Source organism: Chiroxiphia lanceolata, chromosome 4, assembly GCF_009829145.1.
Source record: "Chiroxiphia lanceolata isolate bChiLan1 chromosome 4, bChiLan1.pri, whole genome shotgun sequence".
Lineage (NCBI taxonomy): Eukaryota > Metazoa > Chordata > Aves > Passeriformes > Pipridae > Chiroxiphia > Chiroxiphia lanceolata.
The window spans coordinates 649,499-677,402 of record NC_045640.1 but is presented as its reverse complement, the minus strand read 5'-3'; the positions used below and the strand labels follow the sequence as shown (position 1 = coordinate 677,402).

At 58.2% G+C, this 27,904-nt stretch overlaps 1 protein-coding gene across 1 annotated transcript in view; it reads right to left on the bottom strand.

Moving 5' to 3' along the window:
* LOC116785622 (dysferlin-like) overlaps nt 1-27,904 on the bottom strand; it is a 62,705-nt gene that overhangs the window by 21,839 nt on the left and 12,962 nt on the right. Inside the window, exons 7-19 of the mRNA XM_032685451.1 lie at nt 27,596-27,738; nt 26,288-26,461; nt 24,582-24,675; nt 24,279-24,356; nt 20,773-20,954; nt 18,333-18,473; nt 17,450-17,479; nt 15,587-15,613; nt 12,410-12,511; nt 10,626-10,787; nt 8,633-8,798; nt 6,697-6,770; nt 3,050-3,112 (exon numbers count right to left, since the gene is read on the bottom strand). Coding sequence (XP_032541342.1) covers nt 3,050-3,112; nt 6,697-6,770; nt 8,633-8,798; nt 10,626-10,787; nt 12,410-12,511; nt 15,587-15,613; nt 17,450-17,479; nt 18,333-18,473; nt 20,773-20,954; nt 24,279-24,356; nt 24,582-24,675; nt 26,288-26,461; nt 27,596-27,738 — 1,436 coding nt within the window. The remainder of the gene's footprint in view (nt 1-3,049; nt 3,113-6,696; nt 6,771-8,632; nt 8,799-10,625; nt 10,788-12,409; nt 12,512-15,586; nt 15,614-17,449; nt 17,480-18,332; nt 18,474-20,772; nt 20,955-24,278; nt 24,357-24,581; nt 24,676-26,287; nt 26,462-27,595; nt 27,739-27,904) is intronic.

The window sequence follows — 27,904 nt, the reverse complement described above, 5'->3', positions numbered from 1 at the left end:
GGATAACAGGGAATGGGGTGGAAGCTCTGCCTGATCCCCCAGTTCTTCCCCCCTTTGGATCCCCAAACCCAGACCTGTGTCACCCCAACGGCTCCGGGGACGTTTTCAATCCCATTTTTTCCCCAATCCCGGAGAGAATTCCCTGTTTTTAACCTCATTTTGGTCAGGAAGGCTGAGGCACAGGGATTTCCCCCCCCCTACCCAGGGTTCCCTGTGACCACGAGCCCATCCCATGGGATGCATTCCCAAATGGAGATCCCAGGAACCTGGGCTTGTCCAGCACAACCCAGCTGTCCCAGGAGTTGCTGGAATGGTTGTTTCAGTCTGGAGAAAGACGTGGAAACCTGGGAAATTCCCACACCACGGACAAATCAGCTGCTGGTGGAACTTAATCCTCACCAGCACCTTCCAGGGAAACTGAGGCAGGGCCAGGATCAGGCCCAGGCAGAGCCCGGAGCGGAGCAGCAGCGGGATAACGGGAGCCTCGATCCTTATCCCTGTTCTCCTGCTCACTCTGGCTCTTCCCAGTGGGAATACAGAGAATTACAGCAACAAACCTGCCCAAGGCAGCTGAGCCACCCCCTCAGGCTGGGCCCGCTCATCCCTCCCGGCTGGAGGCAGAATTCCTGCTGGGGGAAAGCTCTGGAGCTGGGATGGGATGATCCCTCTGGAAAAGGCCGGGATGTTCGGCTGCCCGGGCCTTTCCCCTGGATCCTCCTGCCCATCCCAGGATCAGCTCTGGGCTGGGCTGGAGGGAGGAGGATTTCTCCCTTCAGGAAGGAATTCCTGCCTGGGAGGGTGGGGAGGCCCTGGGATGAATTTCCCAGAGGAGCTGTGGCTGCCCCTGGATCCCTGGAAGTGTCCCAGGCCGGGTTGGAGCGACCTGGGAGAGCGGGAGGTGTCCCTGCCCGTGGGACTGGATGGGCTTTAAGATCCCCCCCAAGCCAAGCCATTCCATGACTCCACGGTGGGAACCCAGCATTCCCCCCTGGCCAGGGGCTGTCTCCCAGCTGGGAATAAAAGGAACAGGGGGAACATTCCGGGAGGCAGCTCCTTGGCAGCCGTTCCCAGGAGGAGCCATCCAGCGCCAGGAGCTCTTCCAACGGTAACTGGAGAAGCCGTGAAATGTGTGCTGGGCTCTGCAGGGAGCAAAGCCAGCGAACAACCAATTATCCCAAATCACTCCCAGGTCTGGGCTCCGTGGATTTGGCTCCGCTGGGCTCCGTTCCCGGGTCCTTCCCTGGGATATTTGTGTGGGACGAGGAATGTTCGGCCGGAGGGACGGGGGAGGCACCGCAGGGAAAGGGCCTTGGAGCCATTCCCGGGGGGAATGGGAGCCTCCTCCTTGGAGTCCCACGGCTCAGGGGCGTCTCAGGGCTCCTCCTGAGCTCCTCTCCTCTGGGAGATGCCCAAGAATCATGGAATCATGGAATGGGTTGGGTTGGGAGGGACCTGAAAGCTCATCCAGTTCCATGGGCAGGGACACCTTCCACTCTCCCAGGTTGCTCCAACCTGGCCTTGGACACTCCCAGGGATCCAGGGGCAGCCACAGCTCCTCTGGGAATTCCATTCCAGCCCCTCCCCACCCTGCCAGGCAGGAATTCCTTCCCCATATCCCACCCCTCCCTCTGGCAGAGGGAAACCATCCTTTGCCATTAACACCACAGCGGGAGGCGGATCCCCGGGGAAATCCAGGGATTTTCCCCCTCCTGGACTCCACACTGGGCTGGAGCTTTTGGGTTGGAAAAGCCTTTTTTCCTAATATTTCTTCCCCTGCCCCTCATCCCACAGCTCCTGCTTTCCTGGGAAGCTCCAAAGCTCTGAAAGGAGCAGGAGGTGGGACAGGGACGTGCACGGCCCAACTCCATGACCAGCTTCCCAAACCAGGATGGTTTTCCCAAGGGAACATCCACACCTCCCTGCAAAGTGGGGTTTGTTACATCACATCCCATCATCCCGTAGGATCCTGGGGAAAACCAGGACAAGGGGTCTGTTCCTGCCTCCCATTCTGCTGCTTTTATTTTTAATTAATGATTTGCAGCTTTTCTCCTCCTTTCTTATCCCCCCCTATTTTATGGGAACTAAACCAAACCCACGCTCCTGTAAATTCCAGATGCTGATGGACAGGGCTGGGGAAGGGATTCATGGAGGGTTTGTGGGCACTGTTGGGATCCCAGCACTGCCACCCATCCATCCTCTCCATGGGACACACAAACCACCCCAGGGGGCAACATCTGGGTCCAGAGGTGCTGCAGAGACACAGGGACAGAACTGGGATAGATGGAATACTGGGAAAGAATTCCAGCCTGTGAGGGTGGGAAGGGCCTGGCACAGGTTGCCCAGAGAAGCTGGATGAGGGTAATTAAAGAATCCTGGAATGGTTTGGGTGGGAAGGGACATCAGAGCCCATCCAGTCCCACCCTGTGCCATGGGCAGGGACATGGCAGGGACACCTTCCACTATCCCAGGTTGCTCCAACCTGTCCTTGGACACTTCCAGGGATCCAGGGGTAGCCACAGCTTCTCTGGGAAATGCATTCCAGGGCCTCATCACCCTCCCAGCCAGGAATTCCTTCCCAATATCCCACCTATCCCTGCCCTCTGGCACTGGGAATCCATTCCCTGTGTGCTGTCCCTCCCTCCCTTGTCCCCAGTCCCTCTCCAGCTCTCCTGGAGCCCCTTCAGGCCCTGCCAGGGGCTCTCAGCTCTCCCTGGATCCTTCCCTTCTCCGGGCTGGACAATCCCAGCTTTCCCAGCCTTTCCTCCCAGCAGAGCTGCTCCATCCCTCTGCTCATCCAGGTGCCCCCTCTGGACTCTCACCAACAGCTCCACATCCTTCCTGCTCCAGAGCAGGACCCGGGATTCCTCCCCAACCCCAACTCCTTCCCTTGGGCAGGAAGGGAAAACCATTCCCCGTGGAACTGCCACCTCGCCGAGCAGCAAGGGGGTCTTTCCCAGTGGGAAATGCCTCTTTCCCATCTCCACATGCCCCCCAATCCCAGAGAAAAGCCCTCGAGGAAGCCGTGAATTGGAAGTGAAGCGATACCTACAGGAGGCGGGGCCCCGGCAGGAGGGAGGGTAATTAGTGCAGAGCTGGTCACGCCCTCGGCAAGCTACAAATCAAAAGGATCCATTAGCCATGGAATTAGAGGGATGGGGGGGAGCACACGTCGGCAAAAGCACCATTGGGGAGAAATCAAAGCAATTAATCCAAGGAAATCCGCCCCGGGGACGAGGGTGAGGCCTCGGCCCCAGGGAGGGTGAACCCTCCCAGCCTCGGCAGGGTTTGGGCTTTTAGGGGTGTTCAGCAAACTGGACACGGTTACAGGGAGTGGATGGGATGTTAGAGGGGGAAATGTGGGATGGAAAAGCTGTTAATGCTTTCCAGTGGAGCAGGGAATCTCCCCGGGCACAGCGGGGCACGTTCATCCCGGGAGCCCGCGAGGGGTTTAACGGGATCAGCAAAGCTCGGGACCAAGGCCCAGCTCCAAGCTCAGCCTGTCCTGGGCGGCCCAAGAGCTGCCATCCCTGCCCTGGGCACCAAGCTCTGCTCCTGCTTCCCAAGGGTTGGTCCCTTGGAGGTGGGAGAGGGGGACAAACGAGATGTTCTTCCCAGAAAACATCAGCCCCATCCCACCAGCGTTCCCTGAGCCTCTCCCCCAACACGCTGCTCTGAGCCCCACCCCGGACCTGAAACCAGCTGAAAACACCCCATTCCCAGCTGCTCCACGGGGAAAACATTCCCTGAGGCTCAGCTCCAACCAGGACACCCCCCCAGCTCCGGGAGGCTGCTGGGAACGGCCCCTCCATGATTTATCCACGAGCAGAAGGACAAACCCCTGGCTCATCCCTTGGGGCTGCACATGGACACACCATGGATGTCCTTCCCAGGGGAGTGACCCCCTGGAGAACAGGGAATGCAGAGCAGGCAGGACTTCAGCCCTTCCAAAACCCCACTCCGGGTCCATCTCCCAAACTAGAAGGGGTCAGCCTGGAAAAGCAGCTGTTCCGTGGGTTTGGGGAGGTTTTTCCATCCCTCCGGACGACCACGGTGTGGTTCACGTGCACACCAAGTGCTCTGAACTCCAGATGAACTCCTCTTCCCCCCTGGATGGGATGGCCAACACTCCCCAGCCCTGGAGCAGGGGGGATTCACCTCTGCTTGTTTTCCCCATTCCCGAGGAGGACAACAGAGGGATCCTTTGTTCCCAACATCCATCGGAGCAGGGACCAAGGCCAGGTCTGGCAAGGAGGGAGAAGAGCTCTGCAGCCACCCACTGAAGCACAGCCCTGCACAATCCTGGCTCCTGCTTCCAAGGTCACGGCTGGGAGAGCCCTGGGAATGGGCTCCTGGCCATGGATCCGTCCCTCTTTCCCAGGGAGAAGGAGCAGGATGGTCTCTGCAGGCTGGGAGTGCTCCTGGACCCCCCGGATCTGCCCCCAAACGGGAGCAGGGCGGGGTGAGAGGACCCTGCTGATCCACCCACGTCCCAACCCTGTCCCCCTCCAGGGCAGGAACAGCTTCCAGTGCCAGGATTCAGGGGTCAGGGAGGGAGAAGGCGGGAATTTCGGTTTGGCTTTCCAGGAACAAGCTCCCTCCTCTCCCAAAACAAAAAGGGAAAGACAAACAAACAAACAAACAGAGGAGGACAAATGTGGGGTCAAAGTGAACAACTCGGCTCAGGGCAGGGGTTGTTTGGGAAGTGTTTGTTCCCATAAAACATCATCCAAATCTTCCCTGGAGTGGAGGGGTTTGGCTTTGCCACGTCCCTCTCCCCCTTTTCCCCCCCTTTCAACTGTTCCCTGAATCTGATGTGAGTTGGGAGATGTTTTTCCATCAGCTTTAAACCACCCCAAGGAACGATGTGTGGATTGCAAACCTCTCTCCTGCCCCTTCCTCCGGGATCTCTGCAGCTCCTGGGCTGATTCCCCACTCCTGGGAGCCGCCCCTGGAGCTCCAAATGCTGGGAACATCTGTACAGAGGGGGGGTTGTGTCCCTATCCAGGGGTTTCATCCCCCAAAAGCTGATGGGAGGAGGGTTGGTCACATCCCCATGAAATCCCTGCGAGGTTTTGGGTGGGAGATCCCAGGGATTCCCCAGGGATTCCCAGAGGGAAGGGCTGAGCTGCTCCAGCTCTCCCAGCTCCAGGAGCATCACAGGAAAGGTGCACATGACTACTCTTGTCCTGGAGGATTTTTGGGAAGAAAGCCCTGCCTGGGGGTCCCAGAATCATGGAATCAGGGAATGGGTTGGGTTGGGAAAGACCTTAGAGACCACCCAGTGCCACCCCTGCCATGGGCAGGGACACCTTCCACTAGCCCAGGATGCTCCAGCCTGGCCTTGGACACTCCCAGGGATGGGGACTTGGAATGGGAGCCTGGGGGTGGGATAAGTGACCAGGACAAGGCCAGTCCAGGCTGGAGTCCCACAGTCATGGGATTTGCTGGGAACTGGCCAAAAATCTTCATTCCCAGCCCGATTTGGGATCCCCAGGCCGAGCCCACCCTGGGACACGCCCACGGGGATCCAACGGCACCACGGAATCCTCGGGAATAGAAACGCTGGGGAGCCACCAAGGGGATGGACAAGGAGCAGGATTGGTGCCCAAGTGCCACATCTTCCTGCCCACCCCTGGAAGTGCCCAGGGCCAGGAAAGGTGGGGCAGGAGACACCCGAGGGGCAGATCCTTCCCCAAAGCTCAGGCTCTTCCAGCCCGAGGTTCCCTGCGGCACCTCCAGCCTTTGGAACGGGGGGAAAGGCAATTCCAGCACGTGCCCAGGACACCAAAGGGACAGGAGACCATGGGAAGCTGCACCAAACGTTCCTGGCACCACGCCCAGCTGCTCCTGGGCCACCAGGATCACCTGTGGATCAGCCATGGATCTGCCCAGCTCGGCACAGGCAGGGCTGTCCCAGAGGGGACACCCCTGCTGGGGCAGGAACACAGGGATTACGGGAATGGGAAGCTCCAGGGAGGAGAACAGCAGCTCCAGGGGCGTGTCCAGCCTGATCCACCCACGAGGGACAGCTGAGGTCCCTCAAACTCACGGCACAGGGAGCTTGGAACACCCCTCTCCTTCCCTGCCCAAGCTGGATTGTGGATCCTGCAATCCCAGTCCCACCAGCCCCCTCTGCAGAGGGACTGGAGCTGCTGGAAGCAGCAAGGGAACCTTCAAAGAGGAAAACTGGGAAAAGGAGACCTGGCTTGGGGTGAGGATGATGGAACCTCGGGGAATCTTTGCTTCCAGCCTGGCCTTGGGAAAACTGTCCCATCATCTCCCAGCACCAGTTCACCTCCCAGTGCTGGGATAAATCCCTCCAGGGATTATTTATCCCTCCCATCCCTTCTTTGGGACAGTGCCTGTCCTTCCCAAGGGGTGACTCCAGACCTTGTCCAGCCTCAAACCAAACCCCACAGTGAGGAGGAGACGCTGAAGGAAGAGCCTGGTGTGGAGAGAGTCCCTTGTCCTCCCCCAGAAGAGCCAACCCAGCCCCTGACACCGAAAGCAGGGAAGGAGGATGAGTTTGGGGATGTGCAGGTGGAGGAGGGGGGGTGAGAACACGGGTGGAAGCTCCAAAGGGAGGGAGAGAACCAGCCATGGCCTCCCAGGGCATCACTCCAGCCCTCCAGCCTCCCAGGGTCCCCCAGAGCACCCCGAGGATCCCGTTATCCCCCCCTGCCCCGTTTTCCATACCTGGGCAGGGAGCAGGGGCTCCTTGTCGTCGATGTCGATGAGGACGTCGTCCCCGGGCGTGAGGCTCACGTCGTCTGCAGGGAGGGCACGGCATGGCAGGGCAGCCAGGGGCACCCAGAGCCTTGGGGTGACACCCTGCACCCCACCCAGAGCCCTCACACCCCCCACGGCTCCTGTCCCTGATCCCAACCCCACCCAGAGCCTCAGGATGACACCCTGCACCCCACCGAGAGCCCTCACACCACCCACGGCTCCTGTCCATGATCCCAAACCCACCCAGAGCCCACACACCCCCCATGGCTTGTGTCCCTGATCCCAACCTCTCCCAGAGCCTCGGGGTGACACTCTGCACCCCATCCAGAGCCCTCACACCCCCCACAGCTCCTGTCCCTGATCCCAAACCCACCCAGAGCCCTCACACCACCCAAAAATTCATCTTCATGATCCCAGCCTCTCCCAGACCCTTCACATCACCCACGGCTCCTGTCCCTGATCCCAACCTCTCCCAGAGCCCTCACACCACCCACGGCTCATGTCCCTGATCCCAACCCCATCCACAGCCCTCACACCACCCCAAAATTCATCTTCATGATCCCAACCGCTCCCAGAGCCCTCACACCCCCCACAGCTCCTGTCCCTGATCCCAACCCCATCCAGAGCCCTCACACCACCCACAGTTCATATCCCTGATTCCAACCCCATCCAGACCCTTCACACCACCCATGGTTCCTGTCCCTGATCCCAACCACATCTTCACAATCCCAACCTTGTCCAGGCCCTCCACAGAACCCAAAAACTCATCTTCATGATCCCAACCTCTCCCAGAGCCATCACACCACCCAGGGCTCCTGTCCATGACCCCAACCCCATCCAGAACCCTCACACCACCCACAGTTCATATCCCTGATCCCAACCCCATCCAGACCCTTCACAGTACCCACGTCTCCTGTCCCTGATCCCAACCTCTCCCAGAACCATCACACCACCCACAGCTCATGTCCCTGATCGCAACCACATCTTCACAATCCCAACCTTGTCCAGGCCCTCCACAGAACCCAAAAACTCATCCTCATGATCCCATCCTCTCCCAGAGCCCTCACACCACCCATGGCTCCTGTCCCTGATCCCAACCCCATCCACAGCCCTCACACCCCCCACAGCTCATATCCCTTATTCCAACCTCATCCAGACCCTTCACACAACCCAAAAATTCATCTTCATGATCCCAGCCTCTCCCAGACCCTTCACATCACCCACGGCTCCTGTCCCTGATCCCAACCTCTCCCAGAACCATCACACCCCCCACGGCTCATGTCCCTGATCCCAACCACATCTTCATAATCCCAGCCTTGTCCGGGCCCTCCACAGAACCCAAAAACTCATCCTCATGATCCCAACCTCTCCCAGAGCCCTCACACCACCCACAGCTCATGTCCCTGATCCCAACCCCATCCAGATCCTTCACAGCCCCCAAAGTTCATCTTCCTGCGGGTTGACCAGCCTGGCCCAAGGACAGCCCATCCCACCAGCCAGTCCCAGAGCTAAACTCATTCTTGGCACCTCCTGGGGTTTTTGGATCCGGACTAGAGCTGGGTTGAGCTCAAAGCCACGTGGGGAGTGACCCACGGCTCCTCCTGGAGAAGGGAGGGCTCCAGGAAGGCTTGGACAAGGACACGGAGTGACAGGACAAGAGGGAATGGATTGAGCCCAGGGAGGGCGGGGTTAGGTGGGATACTGGGAAGGAATTCCTCCCTGTGAGGGTTGGGAGGGGCTGGGATAGAACTCCCAGAGAAGCCGTGGCTGCCCCCGGATCCCTGGAATTGTCCAAGGCCAGGCTGGAGCACGCTGGGCTGGGGGGAGGTGTCCCTGGGCGGGTCCCTCCCCACCCGCCCCGTTCCCTGCTCCACGAGGATCCCGGTGCCAGCCCACCCCGTACCTCCGTGCCCGGGGGGCCGGGCGCTGTCCTGGCCGGAGGGATCCCATCGGAAGGGCTCCAGGGAGCGCACGGAGCACTGTCCCACCACGGGCCGGCGCCCGAAGGGACGGTTGTCCAGGACCTTGATGACGATGGGGGGGCTGTAGAGGCTCTCCTTGGGCAGGCGCTGCGGGAACAGGGGGGGTCAGGACACGGGGCAGGGGGGCAGAGCTGCTGCACCACCCCACAGAGAACGGGGGCAGAACCAACCGTGCCATAAAGGGCTTTGTTATGGGGCTCCAGGGCCTTTCACCAGAATAATCCATTTCTGAGAGCTTTGGGGTCCTTCACCACGAGATTCATTTCTATGGGACCTCCAGGCCCTTCACCAGAAAATCCACTTTTATGGGACTCTGAGGTTCTCCACCACAAGATTCATTTCTATGGGACCTCCAGGCCCTTCACCAGAAAATCCACTTTTATGGGACTCTGAGGTTCTCCACCATAAGATTCATTTCTATGGGACCCCCAGGTCCTTCACCAGAAAATCCACTTTTATGGGACTCGGAGGTTCTCCACCACAAGATTCATTTTTATGGGACCCCCAGGTCCTTCACCATAAGGTGCATTTTTATGAGATTTGAGGTCCTTCACCATAAAATCCACTTTTATGGGACCCCCAGGTCCTTCACCATAAGGTTCATTTTTATGGAGCTCTGAGGTCCTTCACCACAAGATGCATTTTTGTAGGACTTTAAGGTCATTCACCATAAAATCCACTTTATGGGACTCTGAGATTCTCCACCACAAGATTCATTTCTATGGGACCCCCAGGTCCTTCACCAGAATAATCCATTTCTGAGAACTTTGGGGTCCTTCACCACGAGATCCATTTCTATGGGACCTCCAGGTCCTTCACCAGAAAATCCACTTTTATGGGACTCTGATGTTCTCCACCACAAGATTCATTTTTATGGGACCCCCAGGTCCTTCACCATAAAATCCACTTTTATGGGACTCTGAGATTCTCCACCACAGGATTCATTTCTATGGGACCCCCAGGTCCTTCACCAGAATAATCCATTTCTGAGAGCTTTGGGGTCCTTCACCACAAGATTCATTTCTATGGGACCTCCAGGTCCTTCACCAGAAAATCCACTTTTATGGGACTCTGAGGTTCTCCACCATAAGATTCATTTTTGTGGGACTCCAGGTCCTTCACCAAAAGATTTTTAATGGTGCCCCCAGGTCCTTCACCATAAGGTTAATTTTTATGGGACTTTGACATCCTTCACCGTAAGATTCATTTTTATGGAGCTCTGAGGTCCTTCACCACAAGGTGCATTTTTATAGGACTTTACGGTCATTCACCATAAAATCCACTTTATGGGACTCTGAGATTCTCCACCACAAGATTCATTTTTATGGGACCCCCAGGCCCTTCACCATAAGGTGCATTTTTATGAGATCTGAGGTCCTTCACCATAAAATCCATTTTTATGGGACTCCCAGGTCCTTCACCATAAGGTGCATTTTTATGGGACCCTCAGGTCCTTCACCACAAGATTAATTTTTATGGGACCCTGAGGTCCTTCACCATAAAATTCATTTTTATGGGACCCCCAGGTCCTTCACCAAAAGATGCATTTTTATGGGACTTTGAGGTCCTTCACCATAAGGTGCATTTTTATGGGACTTTGAGGTCCTTCACCACAAGGTGCATTTTTATGGGACCTCCAGGTCCTTCACTATAAAATCCACTTTCATGGGACTCTGAGGTTCTTCTCCACAAGATTCATTTTTATGGGACTTTGAGGTCCTTCACCATAAGGTGCATTTTTATGAGATCTAAGGTCCTTCACCATAAAATCCATTTTTATGGGACCTCCAGGTCCTTCACCATAAGGTGCATTTTTATGGGACTTTGAGGTCCTTCACCAGAAGGTGCATTTTCCTGGGCCCCCCAGGTCCTTCCCAAGCAGCCCCGTGTGATCCCAGCCCCCGGGGCCCTCACCACTTCCATGTAGAGCACGGAGACGTCGAAGTTGGGGTTCTTCTTGACGTTCTTGATGACGCAGGACTGCACGAGCTGCCCCCCGCACTCCACCAGCAGGCTGGGAGAGGTCACGCTGGCCAGCTGGAAGCTCTTGAGGTTCCTCAGCCCCCAGGCCAGGATCTGCAGGGGAGGGGACAGCAGAGACTGAGCCACCCCTCTGTCACCGGCTCTGTCACTGAGCTCCTCGCCAGGGGAAGGGAAGGTGAGGGGTGGCCCTCCATGGAGAGGTGACCCAGTGGTGGGAAAAGCCGGGTGTGCACGGAATCCCTGAGGCTGGAAAAGCCCTCCAAGGTCACCGAGTGCCCCCTGTGCCCGATGCCCCCCTTGTCCCCCAGCCCAGAGCACTGAGTGCCACATCCAGGCCTTCCTGGGACACCTCCAGGGCTGGGCACTCCAAACCTCCCTGGGCAGCCCCTGCCAAGGCCTCACCACCCTTTCCAGCAACAAATTCCTCCTCATGTCCAACCTGAGCCTCCCCTGGCACAGCCTGAGGCCGTTCCCTCTCCTCCTGTCACTTGTTCTTTGGGAAAAGGGCCCAAACATCCCCCCGGCTCCCCCCTCCTGTCAGGGAGTTGTGAGGACCAAGAAGGTCCCTCTGGAGCCTCTTTTTCTCCAGCCCCCCAGGTTCTGGGGGTTCTCTGCATCCCAAGGCCTGTTTTGGATCCCCGCTCACCTTGATGGCCATGACCTCATCCCCTGTCCCCTCTCACCTCGATGGCCATGACCCTGTCCCCGTGACCCCGTCTCCTGTCCCTGCTCACCTCGATGTCCTCATGACCCCATCCCCGTGCCCCTGTCCCCTCTCACCTTGATGTCCCCCTGACCCTGTCCCTGTCCCCTGCCCCCTCTCACCTCGATGGCCATGACCCCGTGACCCTGTCCCTGCTCACCTCGATGTCCCCATGACTCCATCCCCTGTCCCCTCTCACCTCGATGGCCGTGACCCCATCCCTGTCCTCTGTCCCCTCTCACCTCGATGGCCATGACCCCATGACCCTTTTCCCTCTCATCTCGATGGTCATGACCCCATCCCCATGACCCTGTCCCTGGTCACCTTGATGGCCATGACCCCATCCCCGTGACCCTGTCCCCTCTCACCTCAATGTCCCCGTGACCCCATCCCCGTGACCCTGTCCCCTCTCACCTCAATGTCCCCGTGACCCCGTCCCTGTCCCCTGTCCCCTCTCACCTCAATGTCCCCATGACCCCATCCCCATGCCCCTGTCCCCTCTCACCTCGATGGTCATGACACCGTCCCAGTCCCCTGCCCCCTCTCACCTCAATGTCCATGACCCCATCCCCATGCCCCTGTCCCCTCTCACCTCGATGTCACCATGACCCCATCCCTGTCCCCTGTCCCCTCCCACCTCAATGTCCCCGTGACCCCATCCCTGTCCCCTCTCACCTCGATGGTCATGACCCCATCCCTTGTCCCCTGTCCCCTCTCACCTCGATGTCACCATGACCCTGTCCCTGTCCCCTGTCCCCTCTCACCTCAATGGCCATGACCCCGTCCCTGTCCCCTGTCCCTGCTCACCTCGATGTCCCCACAACCCTGTCCCCTCTCACCTCGATGTCCCCACGACCCCATCCCCTCTCACCTCGATACCCCCACAACCCCGTCCCCTCTCACCTCGATACCCCCACAACCCCGTCCCCTCTCACCTCGATGTCCCCACAACCCCATCCCCTCTCACCTCGATGGCCCCATGACCCCGTCCCTGTCCCCTGTCCCCTCTCACCTCGATGGCCGTGCGCTGCAGGACGGGTCTGATGCCCTGGGGCACCATGTAAATGTTGGGCTCCCGCTGGGGGGGCGGGTACGGAAGGTCAGAATCCTCTGGCTGAGGGAGCAGAGAGAGGGAAAGGACATGTCAGGAACCCCAGGATGGGACACCGACCCCCTCCCCACGCTGGATCCTCCCAGAGTCTCCATCTCTCCGCCAAACTCATGTCCCTCTGGAAGTCCAGGACAGCCAGAGGGGGAGATGAGGGTTGGGGGGAGGATTTCGCTGGAAAACTGGGTTTCTCCCTTTCATCTGAGCCTGGAGAAGATCAAACACCTGCTGGGAGCGATCCCTGAGCGTTCCCAGGGAAACAGGAGGGATCTGCCCTCCAGCAAGTTCAGCCCCTTTTAGGGAAGGATGAGGTGGAACCACCTCTGTCCCACCAGGATCACGGTGGGAGGGTTCCAGAGGGATGAGGAGAGGGGAGGAAGCGGCAGCAGCAAGGTCAGAGTTGGGCAGAGTGAGATGCTGGGAGCCAGTTCCCAAAAAGTATTGATTTAGTGGGAGCAGCAGCACGGGATGGGGGGCTGGCATCACCCTTGGGTGTGGGAAGGGGCTGCTGTTCCTACAAACCACATCAACCACCACCCCACGGGACAGGGAAAGCCACCCCTGCACAGTGCCCAGGGAGAGGGAGCTCCAGAGGGTGATCCCAAATCTGGGAAGCACGTGAGGGATTCGGAATTTGCCTTCTGAGGGGAGCAAAGCAGGAGCCAGAATTCCCTGGACACTCGTGTTCCTCTGGAACCTGCATCTCCCAGTCCAGAGTCACCAAAAAAAAGCAGGAATGAAAGGAAAACCTCGGAAAATGCCACCCCTCGAACGAGGGCAGTTGGGAGCAATTTGGGAACCTGGAATTCTTTCCAGGCTGGAAACACACTGCATTAAATCCAGTGTGTTTCTTTTCCAGTCCCAGGATTGGAGCAGGTTTCCATCTGGGCACAAATAAATGCTCCCCAAAGGGATTTTCCCTGTGGAATGTAGAGAATCGTGGAATCACGGAACGGTTTGGGTTGGAAAGGGACCTTAAGGATCATCCAGTTCCAAGCCCTTGCCATGGAGCTTTAATTCCCGTTGGGAATTGCTGACTCAAGCTGGAGATTTTGGGTAATTCCGTTCTGGGGCAGATGCCCGGGTTTCCCACCTGGAGAAGTCCTCCATCCCATGATCCATGTGCTCACAGAGGGGGTTAGTGCCGGCAGGGAATGGGAAGGTTATCCAGGAGGTGAGTCCCAAGGAGAAGGGAGAGCATCCCCAGCATCACCCGGGAACCCCCTGCTTCCCAAAATCCTTCATCTGAGGCTGCTCACACCCGGAATCACGGAATGGTTTGGGTTGGAAGGGACCTTAGTGATCAGTCCTTCGGGAAATCCATGTGGGATGAAGGGAAAACTCGGGGGAAGAGCTCCTGCCTGTCCCTGCACTCTCTCCAGGTTGAGCTTTGGAGGCCCCAGGGGACACTTGGCTTCCAACCCTGCACCATCTCCAGCTCTTCCTGAGTCCTTCTCGCTCCCTGCTGCTCTCCCAGGGCTTTTCCAGTGGCCCTCAGCGATTCCAGGAGGATCAGATGTCCCACCAGATGGACAGCAGGGAGCAGGGAATGCCGGGGATGAGGCAGGAGCGGGGAGGGATCAGGGAACAAGCAATTCCCAGGCACAGCTCTCACCCACAGCGGGTGGGAGGGAGGAGACAGCCAGGAAAACACCTGCTGGCAGTGGGATGGCTTGGACAAGGACAAATCAGAGGGAATGTGGGTGGGAAGGAGCTCTGGAGCTCAGCTGATCCCACCCTGGCCGTGAGCCGGGGCTGGAAGAGCGATGGGTGAAGCCAACACTGAGCCAGGGCTGGGAGCGTCTCCCAGTTGGAATGGGAGTTCCAAGAAGGGCTTAAACCCCACAGTTTGGAGGGGATTTGGTCCCAAAAGGCCGTTCCCAAGCAGAGATGGAGCAGGAGGATGGTCCCAGCCTGGTCCTCCAGGAGCACCAGGATTCTCCCCAAGGCGCTGGAGACTCAGGCTGGCACCAAACTTTGGGATGAGGCTCAGGGATGGGTGGGATGGGGATCCCACGGGGCAGGAGAGCCAGGCCAGGCCCCTCTGGAGGAGCTGCTCTCCCCGAGAGTCTCTGTTGGGATTTTGCTTGGATTTCTGGGAAAAGGAAGGGGGGTGGAGGGGAGCAAAATACCCATTGGAGGAGCCCCTCGGAGAACAAGGCCGGGAGGCAGAACTGTGGAATTCCCCATCCAGGGATGGGAAGAGATGAAGGAGAAAGAGCAGAGAGATGATTATGGTCACACCAACTCATGGGAGCAACAGGGGTGGGCCCCGCTCCCTCGGGAAAGGCAGCTGGGAAAATGTGCTCATCCCATCCAATCCAACCTTTCATGGGAATGTGGCCAGGCCCCAGGGCCTTCCCTAGCTCATCTCCCAGATTTTGGGGTCACCTGGCTCCAAGGGCCACCCCAACACTCCAGCAGATCCCTGCCTGGAGTTTTCCAGGATGGAACTTCCCCCCGTGGTGATCTGCTCCGAAGGAGCCACGAGGTCTGGGGAGAGACTTGGACAGGTTGGGATCCTGCTCTCGGAATCACAGACCCATGGAGCAGTTTGGGTTGGAAGAGACCTCGAAGGTCATCCAGTCCAAACCTCCTGGGATGAGCAGGGACACCTCCCACTATCCCAGCTTGCTCCAGGCCCCATCCTAACCCTGAACTTTTCCAGGGATGGGGCAGCCACCACCTCCCTGATGAGAATATTTCCTTCAGAACCACTGGAACAGTCCGGGAAATCCTCAATTCCTGGGCAATTCCCCAGGAAAAGGTGGCAACCGGGATTCCAGCTGAGGTGCAGCCGAGGGGCAGCCCAGCATTCCAGCTTTTCCATGCGTGCTTTGGGAAGGGGGAACTCCTCACACACACACATCCCAGGGAGCTGGGATGGATCCCAACATGCTTCCCAATCCCACGTTGACTTTCCCTGCCATGGGTGAAGCACAGAGTCCACCCCCCCCCCCCCGTCCCGCTGGTGGTCACTCCTGTCCCCAAAATCCGGATGCTCCCGGAAAAAGGGGCTCCCCCAGGGAGGCAAATCTGCCCCAGCCCAAGATGAAAAGCAAGGGATCCCTAAAGACTCACCTCGTCCAGGCTGGAGGACAAATCACTCTGGAAAAGAGGAGGAGAGGACAGAGTTAGAGGAATTCTCATCCATCAGCCCATCCCAAGGCTTGGAATTGCAGCTGAAACTGAATAGGATCCGGGAATGGTTTGGGTTGGGAGGGACCTGAAAGCTCATCCAGTTCCAGCCAGGGACACCTTCCACTATCCCAGGTTGCTCCAACCCGGCCTTGGACACTCCCAGGGATCCAGGGGCAGCCACAGCTTCTCTGGGAAATCCATCCCAGCCCCTCAACAGCCTCCCACAGAAAAATTTCTTCCCAACATCCCACTCAAATCTCTCTTTTTCCAGCCTAAACCCATTCCCTGTGTTCTGTCCCTCCCTCCCTTGTCCCCAGTCCCTCTCCAGCTCTCCTGGAGCCCCTTTAGGCCCTGCCAGGGGCTCTCAGCTCTCCCTGGAGCCTTCTCTTCTTCAGGGGAACCCCCCCAGCTCTCCCAGCCTGGCTCCAGCCCTTGGAGCATCTCCGGGGTCTCCTCTGGACCTTGGAATGGGACCCATTTTCCCTCTTCTAACAGGCCATAAATGAGCTTTCCCGCTTTTTCCAGCTCTTTTTGCCAGCTGAAGGACACCGGAATCCCTGCAAGGGGACTCCTCCATCCTAAAATAATTCCTGAGGACAGGATGGACAAACTGCCCATGGAAGTTCCAGGGGGGTTCATGCAGAGCTCAGGTGAAGCTGGGGATGGAGCAGGGATGGAGCAGGGATGGAGCAGGGATGGAGCAGGGATGGAGCAGGGATGGAGCAGGGATGGAGCAGGGTCAGGGATGGAGCTGGGGATGGAGCTGGGGATGGAGCTGGGGATGGAGCAGGGAATGGAGCAGGGATGGAGCAGGGATGGAGCTGGGGATGGAGCAGGGATGGAGCAGGGATGGAGCAGGGATGGAGCAGGGGATGGAGCAGGGATGGAGCAGGGATGGAGCAGGGATGGAGCTGGGGATGGAGCAGGGATGGAGCTGGGGATGGAGCTGGGGTTGGAGCAGGGATGGAGCAGGGTCAGGGATGGAGTTGGGGATGGAGCTGAGGATGGAGCAGGGGATGGAGCAGGGATGGAGCAGGGGATGGAGCTGGGGATGGAGCTGGGGATGGAGCAGGGATGGAGCAGGGTCAGGGATGGAGCTGGGGATGGAGCTGGAGATGGAGCTGGGGATGGAGCTGGGATGGAGCTGGGATGGAGCAGGGTCAGGGATGGAGCAGGGTCAGGGATGGAGCAGGGTCAGGGATGGAGCAGGGATGGAGCTGGGGATGGAGCAGGGATGGAGCTGGGGATGGAGCTGAGGATGGAGCAGGGGATGGAGCAGGGATGGAGCTGGGGATGGAGCTGGGGATGGAGCTGGGGATGGAGCAGGGATGGAGCAGGGGATGGAGCAGGGGATGGAGCTGGGGATGGAGCAGGGGATGGAGCAGGGTCAGGGATGGAGCTGGGGATGGAGCTGGGGATGGAGCAGGGGATGGAGCAGGGTCAGGGATGGAGCAGGGATGGAGCAGGGTCAGGGATGGAGTTGGGGATGGAGCAGGGGATGGAGGAAGGGATGGAGCAGGGGATGGAGCTGGGGATGGAGGAGGGGATGGAGCAGGGATGGAGCAGGGTCAGGGATGGAGCTGGGGATGGAGCAGGGATGGAGCTGGGGATGGAGGAGGGGATGGAGCAGGGGATGGAGCTGGGGATGGAGCTGGGGATGGAGCAGGGATGGAGCTGGGGATGGAGCAGGGATGGAGCTGGGGATGGAGCTGGGGATGGAGCAGGAGATGGAGCAGGGTCAGGGATGGAGCTCGGGATGGAGCAGGGCCAGGGCTGGAGCTGCAGGGAGGAGTCAGGAATTACCTCGAAGCCGGGGATGTGATGGACAGCCGGCTGTGGAGAGAAAACACAATTCCCACTGCAATTCCTGCTGCCGCCTCAGCCTTCCCTGGCAGGGAACATCACCCCCACACTACCCACCTCCAAACACCCTTGGCACGAGGATTCCAGGGAAACCAGGGCTCTCCTCTTTCCAGGAGGAACTGGCAGAACCTCAAACCCACCCAGATGATTTGTGGATCCCACGGGCCCTCCGAGGGCACAGCCCTTCCCAAGGATTTCCCCCTCAGGGGGTGAGGGGGAAGCAGAAGGCCCGTGCAGGGGAGTTGGTGCCTTGTCCTGGCTCCAGGGGCCGTGCTGGGACCTCCAGGCAGGAGGGAACCGTGGGATCCCCATTCCCAGGGACACCCAGGCTGGGAGGGAGGGATGGGATGGGAGATGGAGCTCCCAGTCCATCCATGTTCCCTGGCACAGGGGCACCCCTGGCATATGCAGCAGCCACTGGAAAAGGCAGTGTGGCTTCAAGCTCTCCTAAACCCCCTCCAGAAATCAATTCCAAGCAAAGGGCAGCATTCCTCATGGATCTCTGCAGTCCCAGCTCCCCGTAGCTCCCCCTGAGCCCTCCAGGGGTTGTCTTAGGAGAGAAGGAGCCATCCAGCCCTTCCCACCCGGAATTCTGCAGGTTTCCATCAGGCCAGCCCTAAACCACCTCCTCCTCCACGCTGGAGAGGCTCAGCCTGTGGATTTATTCCTCAAAAAGGGCCAAATCCGTGAGGCTCTTCCCGAGCCTGAGCCTGGGGGGACACAACCCGACACCCGGCAAAGGTCGGATCCGCCGGGCAGGGAGACTCCAGGGGGGAGAAACCAGCGCTCCAGGAGGGGCTGAGGGAGGGGTGGGGGGTCTCACCTTCTCCCTCTGGATGAGCTCGAAGGCCGCCAGGAGCTCCCCCACGTTCCTGCTGCCCTTGGTGACGGGGTGCCAGGCCAGGCGGGGCGAGCGCTCCAGGCTGGGCCGGCAGATGCAGCGGCCCATGAACTCGTCTGCTCCCTGCGGGGAGACACGGGCACTGGGAGCCTCCTTCCCAACCCTCCTCCCGCTGGAATCCACCCCCACGCGCCCCCCAGACTCGGCCAAAGTCCCACCACCCAGGTGGGTCCACCCCAGGATCGCGGGATGGACCGTTACGGGACCGGTGAGGAAGTTCAGTGGGTTCGATGCCCAGAGATCCCCCCCTGGAATCCTTAGGGTTGGAAATGCATTTGGGCTCAAGCAGGAGGTGAAATTCCCACTCCACGATTCCCAGAGCAGGAGCCCTGAGCAGCAGCTCCTAAAAATCCCATCTTCCATTGAAGAAACATTCCCTGCTTCCAGCACTGCTTCAAATCTCATCCCAAGCTTTTTCCACAGGGAAACGTGGTCCATTTGCCCACTCTGGATGATGGAGATGCAGCTTCCCACCCCTTTTCCCGGTGCAATCCATCCACACACCACCAAAACTCAGCCAAAATCCCACCACTCAAAAACCAGGATCATGGGATGAACCAGGTGAGAAAGTTCCATGGGTTCGAAGCCCAGATCCCCCCTGGAATTCCTGGGGCTGGAAATGCCCCTTTTTCAGGCATTTGGGCTCAAACAGGAGGTGAAATTCCCACTCCACAACTCCCAGAGCATTCAGGATCAGCAGCTCCTAAAAATCCCATTCCCTGCTCCGCAACGGGATCTTCCATTGAAGAAACATTCCCTGCTTCCAGCACTGCTTTAAATCTCATCCCAAGCTTTTTCCACAGGGAAACGTGGTCCATTTGGCCACTGGGGATGATGGAGATGCAGCTTCCTACCCCTTTTCCCAGTGCAATCCATCCACACACCCCCAAAACTCAGCCAGGACCCCACCACCAAAAACCAGGATCATGGGATGGACCAGGTCAGAAGATGAAGTGGGTTTGATGCCCAGATGGTTTCCAGATCCTCCCCAGAATTCCTAGGGCTGGAAATGCCCTTTTTTAGGCATTTGGGCTCGAGCAGGAGGTGAAATTCCCACTCCACGATTCCCAGAGCAGGAGCCCTGAGCACTCGGGATCAGCAGCTCCTAAAAATCCCATTCCCTGCTCTGCAACGGGATCTTCCATTGAAGAAACGTTCCCTACTTCCAGCACTGCTTCAAATCTCATCCCAAGCTTTTTCCAGGGGGAACGTGGTCCATTTGCCCACTCTGGATGATGGAGATGCAGCTTCCTACCCCTTTTCCCAGTGCAATCCATCCACACACCCCCAAAACTCAGCCAGGACCCCACCACCAAAAACCGGGATCATGGGATGAACCAGGTCAGAAGATGAAGTGGGTTTGATGCCCAGATGGTTTCCAGATCCCCCCTGGAATTCCTAGGGCTGGAAATGCCCTTTTTTAAGCATTTGGGCTCGAGCAGGAGTAAAATTCCCACTCCACGATTCCCAGAGCAGGAGCCCTGAGCATTCAGGATCAGCAGCTCCTAAAAATCCCATTCCCTGCTCTGCAACGGGATCTTCCATTGAAGAAACGTTCCCTACTTCCAGCACTGCTTCAAATCTCATCCCAAGCTTTTTCCAGGGGGAACGTGGTCCATTTGCCCACTCTGGATGATGGAGATGCAGCTTCCTACCCCTTTTCCCAGTGCAATCCATCCACACACCACCAAAACTCAGCCAGAATCCCACCACCAAAAACCAGGATCATGGGATGGACCAGGTCAGAAGATGAAGTGGGTTTGATGCCCAGATGGTTTCCAGATCCTCCCTGGAATTCCTAGGGCTGGAAATGCCCTTTTTTAGGCATTTGGGCTCGAGCAGGAGGTGAAATTCCCGCTCCACGATTCCCAGAGCAGGAGCCCTGAGCACTCGGGATCAGCAGCTCCTAAAAATCCCATTCCCTGCTCTGCAACGGGATCTTCCATTGAAGAAACATTCCCTACTTCCAGCACTGCTTCAAATCTCATCCCAAGCTTTTTCCATGGGGAAATATGGTCCATTTGCCCACTCTGGATGATGGAAATGCAGCTTCCTACCCCTTTTCCCAGTGGAATCCATCCACACACCCCCAAAACTCAGCCAGGACCCCACCACCAAAAACCGGGATCATGGGATGAACCAGGTCAGAAGATGAAGTGGGTTTGATGCCCAGATGGTTTCCAGATCCCCCCTGGAATTCCTAGGGCTGGAAATGCCCTTTTTCAGCCATTTGGGCTCAAGCAGGAGGTGAAATTCCTACCCCACAATTCCCAGAGCAGGAGCCCTGAGCACTCAGGAGCAGCAGCTCCTAAAAATCCCATTCCCGGCCCGTTCCCAATTCCCATTCCCACGCCAGGCTCACGTAGGTGTCGTGGTCGTAGATCTCCACCACCACACAGGGGGGATCCTGGGCCAGGCCCGGGGGGGCCCCGAAGATCTCGACCTCGTAGAAGATCAGGGTCTGGTCCCACGTGGGGTTCAGGGTGTTCTGCACCACCTGGGACTTCTGGCTCTGGTGCAGGAAGGACACGATGGCGTAGGGATCTGTGGGAATGGGATACAGGGATCTGTGGGATACAGGGATCTGTGGGAATGGGATACAGGGATCTGTGGGAATGGGATACACGGATCTGTGGGAATGGGATACAGGGATCTGTGGGATACAGGGATCTGTGGGAATGGGATACAGGGATCTGTGGGAATGGGATACAGGGATCTGTGGGAATGGGATACACGGATCTGTGGGAATGGGATACACGGATCTGTGGGATACAGGGATCTGTGGGAATGGGATACAGGGATCTGTGGGATACAGGGATCTGTGGGAATGGGATACAGGGATCTGTGGGAATGGGATACACGGATCTGTGGGAATGGGATACACCGATCTGTGGGAATGGGATACACCGATCTGTGGGAATGGGATACATGGATCTGTGGGATACAGGGATCTGTGGGATACAGGGATGGGATACAGGGATCTGTGGGAATGGGACACAGGGATCTGTGGGATACAGGGATCTGTGGGAATGGGATACAGGGATCTGTGGGAATGGGATACAGGGATCTGTGGGATACAGGGATCTGTGGGAATGGGATACAGGGATCTGTGGGAATGGGATACAGGGATCTGTGGGAATGGGATACACGGATCTGTGGGATACAGGGATCTGTGGGAATGGGATACAGGGATCTGTGGGATACAGGGATCTGTGGGATACAGGGATGGGATACAGGGATCTGTGGGAATGGGATACAGGGATCTGTGGGAATGGGACACAGGGATCTGTGGGAATGGGATACAGGGATCTGTGGGAATGGGATACAGGGATCTGTGGGATACAGGGATGGGATACAGGGATCTGTGGGAATGGGATACAGGGATCTGTGGGAATGGGACACAGGGATCTGTGGGAATGGGATACAGGGATCTGTGGGAATGGGATACAGGGATCTGTGGGAATGGGATACACGGATCTGTGGGATACAGGGATCTGTGGGAATGGGATACACGGATCTGTGGGATACAGGGATACAGGGATTGTGGGATACAGGGATTGTGAGAATGGGATACAGGGATCTGTGGGATACAGGGATACAGGGATCGGTGGGATACAGGGATTGGGAATGGGATACAGGGATGGGATACAGGGATCTGTGGGAATGGGATACACGGATCTGTGGGATATAGGGATTGGGGGTATGGGATATAGGGATGGGATACAGGGATCTGTGGGATATAGGGATTGTGGGAATGGGATATAGGGATGGGATACAGGGATCTGTGGGATACAGGGATTGGGAATGGGATACAGGGATCTGTGGGAATTGGATACAGGGATCTGTGGGAATTGGATACAGGGATCTGTGGGATACAGGGATCTGTGGGAATGGGATACAGGGATCTGTGGGAATGGGATACAGGGATCTGTGGGATACAGGGATTGGGAATGGGATACAGGGATCTGTGGGATACAGGGATTGGGAATGGGATACAGGGATTGGGAATGGGATACAGGGATCTGTGGGAATGGGATACAGGGATCTGTGGGATACAGGGATTGGGAATGGGATACAGGGATGGGATACAGGGATTGTGGGAATGGGACACAGGGATGGGATACAGGGATCTGTGGGATACAGGGATTGGGAATGGGATACAGGGATCTGTGGGATACAGGGATTGGGAATGGGATACAGGGATCTGTGGGATACAGGGATTGTGGGAATGGGATACAGGGATTGGGAATGGGATACAGGGATTGGGAATGGGATACAGGGATGAGATATAGGGATCTGTGGGATACAGGGATTGTGGGAATGGGATACAGGGATTGTGGGAATGGGATACAGGGATCTGTGGGAATGGGATACAGGGATCTGTGGGAATGGGATACAGGGATTGTGGGAATGGGATACAGGGATTGGGAATGGGATACAGGGATTGTGGGAATGGGATACAGGGATCTGTGGGAATGGGATACAGGGATTGTGGGAATGGGATACAGGGATCTGTGGGAATGGGATACAGGGATTGTGGGAATGGGATACAGGGATCTGTGGGAATGGGATACAGGGATCTGTGGGAATGGGATACAGGGATTGTGGGAATGGGATACAGGGATTGGGAATGGGATACAGGGATTGTGGGAATGGGATACAGGGATCTGTGGGAATGGGATACAGGGATTGTGGGAATGGGATACAGGGATCTGTGGGAATGGGATACAGGGATTGTGGGAATGGGATACAGGGATCTGTGGGAATGGGATACAGGGATCTGTGGGAATGGGATACAGGGATTGGGAATGGGACACAGGGATCTGTGGGAATGGGATACAGGGATCTGTGGGAATGGGATACAGGGATTGTGGGAATGGGATACAGGGATTGTGGGAATGGGATATAGGGATTGTGGGAATGGGATACAGGGATGGGATACAGGGATCTGTGGGAATGGGACACAGTGGGAATGGGATACAGGGATCTGTGGGAATGGGACACAGTGGGAATGGGATACAGGGATCTGTGGGAATGGGATACAGGGATTGTGGGAATGGGATACAGGGATTGTGGGAATGGGATACAGGGATTGGGAATGGGATACAGGGATTGGGAATGGGATACAGGGATGGGATACAGGGATCTGTGGGAATGGGATACAGGGATCTGTGGGAATGGGATACAGGGATTGCTGCTCCTGCCCAGGGATCTGTGGGATCTGTGGGAATGGGACACAGGGATTGCAGCTCCTGCCCCACTGGGACCCGCCAGACACCCCTGGAGAGGGCTCCAAACAGCTCCTGGGGGATTCCTGCCCTTCCCAGCTCCCTCCAGCTCTCCAAACAGGATTCCTGCCCTTCCCAGCTCCCTGCAGCTCTCCCAGAGCTCCCCCAGGTCCTGCACGAGGACAGAAGGAGCTGCCCAGCCCTTCCCACCTGAGCTCCCCCCTGGAATTGTGCAGGTTCCCACCAGGACAACCCAAAACCACCGGTGTTTTTCCAAGGTTGGGATTGTTCTAAAGCTCCAGGGAGACCTTCCAGCCCCTTGCAGGGCCTAAAGGGGCTCCAGGAGAGCTGGAGAGGGACTGGGGACAAGGCAGGGAGGGACAGCACACAGGGAATGGGTTTAGACCGGAAAAGGGGAGATTTGGGTGGGATATTGGGAAGGAATTCTTGGCTGTTGGGGTGGTGAGGGACTGGAATGAATTTCCCAGAGAAGCTGTGGCTGCCCCTGGATCCCTGGAAGTGTCCAAGGCCAGGTTGGAGCAACTTGGACTAGTGGGAGGTGTCCCTGGGTGTCCCTGGATGAGTTTTCCAGCCCGTGCTGGATCCAGCCCCAGGATCCAGAGGGATGGGAAGGGCTCACCTGAGAAGCTGTCCTTGTCCATGGGCAGCAGATCCCGTGCCTGGTACAGGTAACAGCGCAGGTGGTACCTGTTCCCACCTGCCAGAGGGACATGAACCACGTCAGGGATGAGCCAGGGAATGTTTCCCACCCCTCTGGCTCAGTCCCCCCCAGCCCCAAGCACATCACATTCCCACACGGACAAACCCATGTCCCCTCCCGCCCCTCCACCCTCCTCTCATCCACCTGCTTCCCACGTGGGCGCCAGGAAGAGGCCGGGAATGCTCTTCCCTCCCCCCTTTTCCCCCTTTTTTGGGCTCTCACAGTCGAAGATGCAGGAGATGGTGGGTCTGTTCACCCCCAGGCTCAGCGGGGCCGCTCCTCTCCCGTCGTCGCTCCTGTCGTCCGTCACCCCCCCCTGCCAGGGCAAGGAGGCCAAGGGTGGGCATCCCAGGACCCCCCCTTGGGATGGGCTCCTCCAGGGCACCACCCACACGGGTGTCCAGGAGGAGTTTGGGCTTCTTATGCTCCAAGGAATTGGAAAATTTAGGTGGGAAAAGGCCCCTGAGACCCCCGAGTCCAATCGTTCCCCACCCCTGACCGTGTCCCCAAAATCCACAGGGTGTTAAATCCCCCCAGGGATGGGGACTCCCCCCTGCCCTGGGCAGCTGTGCCAGGGCTGGCAGCCCTTTCCAAGAGGAATTTCCCCAATATCCAACCTGAGCCTCCCCTGGCACAGCTGGAGGCCGTTCCCTCCCCTCCTGTCCCTTGTTCCCTGGCAGCAGAGCCCGACGCCCCCCCCCCCCGGCTCCAACCTCCTTCCAGGGAATTTTAGGGATCCAGAAGGTGCCCCCTGAGCTCCTTTTCTCCAGGTTGAATCCCCCCAGCTCCCTCAGCCCCTCCTGCTGCTCCAGCCCCTTCCCCTTCTCTCCCAGTCCCACCTCGGCTCTTCCCTCCCCCCGTGCCCTGACCCGGCCTCTCATCACCTCCCAGTTTCCCCCCCTGGCCTTGGAATATTTAGTTGAAGGAAAAGGAGGGATTTCTGAGGCTGGGAATCCCACCCAAGGGCTCCAGGGTGGCAGCCAGGACCCCCGGGGTGGGAGCAGGGGGAGCTCAGGGAGGCTCCAACACTTCTTCCCCCCCTTCCAGGCGCTGCTGGTTTTCCAGGCAGAGCTCAGGGATAAGACTCGAGACTTGGACGAGGGAGCAGCACGTCCAGGGGTGCAGAGGAGGAACCCCCTCAGCATCCCAGAGCTCCACGGGTGACCTTCCCACCGGGTTGGCACCCGGGGCCCCAGAGGAGCCACCGGGAAAGAGCAGGAAAAAGCAGGGAAAGAGGGGGGGGAAGCCAAATGGAGGGGGGGAATAAAACCCAGCTTTGTGGTGCCGGGGTTGGGTCTCCTTTAGCCACCGGGAGTGAAACAGAAAATGAAATAAAATTGAGCTATTTAACTATGTAAAGTGTGACTTTGGAAAACGTAAAACCGCTTAAAAGTTTCCGCCCAAGCTGCGGGCAATTAAGCTAAAACAGCTTAAAGAATAGGGAAGGCTTTTCAGCACGTAGAAAGGGGGTGGGGGACCTGAAACTGTTTGAGATGTTAAACTTTATGTAACTACTCTGTAACGGGAAGAATAGGAGGTAAAACTAAGTGTCCATTCAGATAAGGCAGACTGCAAAAAGAGGGTGTGTACAGATAATTTGTACAGAAATTGCTACTTTCAAACTGTGTAAAAAGCTACGGTGTTCCTTTGCTCGGCTGAGTGCACCGGGGGAAAAACACCTGCCCCTTTGCACTCCCCGGCCCGTAATAAAAGCGCTTTTCAGACTGTTCAGAGGTTTCTTTGAATCGGGAGAGCAAGGAATCGGGGAAACCCAGAAAGCTGGGATATCGGGAAACCAAGAGGGCGGGAGAACGAGTGGCTGATAAGGAGCTGATAAGGAGCTGATAAGTTGATACCGAGCTCCGGCCTGAGCCGGCTGCCCCCATTCCCGGGCAGGAATTGGGGCAGGGAAGGGGGGGGGTCCCTACCAGAGCCCCCTCCAGGGCGAAGACGGCGGCGGCCCCGGTGCGCTCCAGGGGCTCCATCCTGCGCCTCCAGCGGCGCCGGCGGAACGAGTCGGTGCGGCGCTGCTTCAGGTGGAAGCGCCAGCCGAACAGCGACGCGTATTCCCAACCTTCCCCGTCCAGCTCCTCCTGCTTGGGCTGCCCGGACAGGAGGGACACGCCGGGACTCAGCGGGGTGGCTGCCAAAACCACCCCGGCCCCGTCGAGGGTGACAGAGGGAAAACCGCCCGGCACAAAACCGCCCGGCTTTTCCGGCAAAAAAACCCCAGGGATTCGGGGGTTTCGGGGTGTTGTCGGCCGCGGTGGTGCCACCCCGTGCCCTCCCCGGCTTGGAAACGTGGAATAGAGTCACGGGGTCATTTAGAGGATCACAGGAGTGTTTAGGTTGGAGGAGACCTCCGAGGTCATCGAGTTCAGGTTGGGAATGACCCTTAAAATCATCACGGATTCGTGGAATGGGTTGGGAGGGATCTTAAATCCCATCCAGTGCCACCCCCTGCCATGGGCAGGGACACCTTCCCCTAGCCCAGGTTGCTCCAGCCCGGCCTTGGACACTTCCAGGGATTACCCACTAACAGTGCCGGGTCCCCCCCTGGGAACTGAGCCCTTCCCCAGTCCCTGGGGTGAATCCCACTGGGATCGGGCTCACTGGGCTGGAGGGTCCCCATGCTGAGCGAGGAGGGAGCCACATCCAGGGTCTCCACCCCCCCAGCCTTCCCTTTGCTTTCCCACCTTCCCGCGGCTCTGCCCCCTCTGGAATGTCTCCCTGGCTCGCTGCTCACAAGCCTGCGCTGGCTTTTCCTCCCCGGAGCTGCGTCCCCTCCCCGTGACACCCACACCCCCTTGGCAAACAGGGCGCCAGGGGCTCCCCACGGCCACAGTTATCCAGGAGAAGCGCTGGGAAGGGAGACAAGTGTCCCTGAGAAGGGTCGGGGACGGGGCGGGAGGAGCCGCAGCCGCGGTGCCATTCCCGGTCCAACTGCACCATCTAGAGGGAAGCGGGGCAGGGACAGGCCGGGGACAGGCTGGGGACAGCCCCGGGATGTCCCCATCCCACCCCAGAGCCCTACCAAGCCCCTCTGGAGCGGCGGCCACCCCCGGGACACGCTGACCCTCCAGTGGGAACCCCCGACCCTCCAGCTGGGAACTCCGAGGGGCCACCGACTCCAGGGAAAACCAGCTCTGTGCCAAAGCCACCTGCACGTGGAGGGACAGGGACACCCCGGGGAGGGACAGGGACAGGGACACACACCCCCCCCCGGCCCATCCCACCTTCCGGGAGGTGTCCATGTGCTCCAGGTCGCGCCGGCGGAGCCGCACCCAGCGCCGGCGCCGGTTGGTGTGGTACATCTTCTCCGCCGGCACCCAGGCCTTGGGCCGGCGATCCGGGGGGATGGTCAGCCCGTATTCCCAGCCTGGAAGAGCGGGAGACACCCCGGTGAGGAGCCCCAACCCTCCCTGTGTCCCACCAGGGACCCTCAGCAGGGAAGGAGCGTCCGGATCCGAGGAGATTTCCCAGTTTGTTGCTCCTGCCCGTGGTGGTCCCCCATGGATGTGTCCCTCTGGGATTCCCAAGAGGGG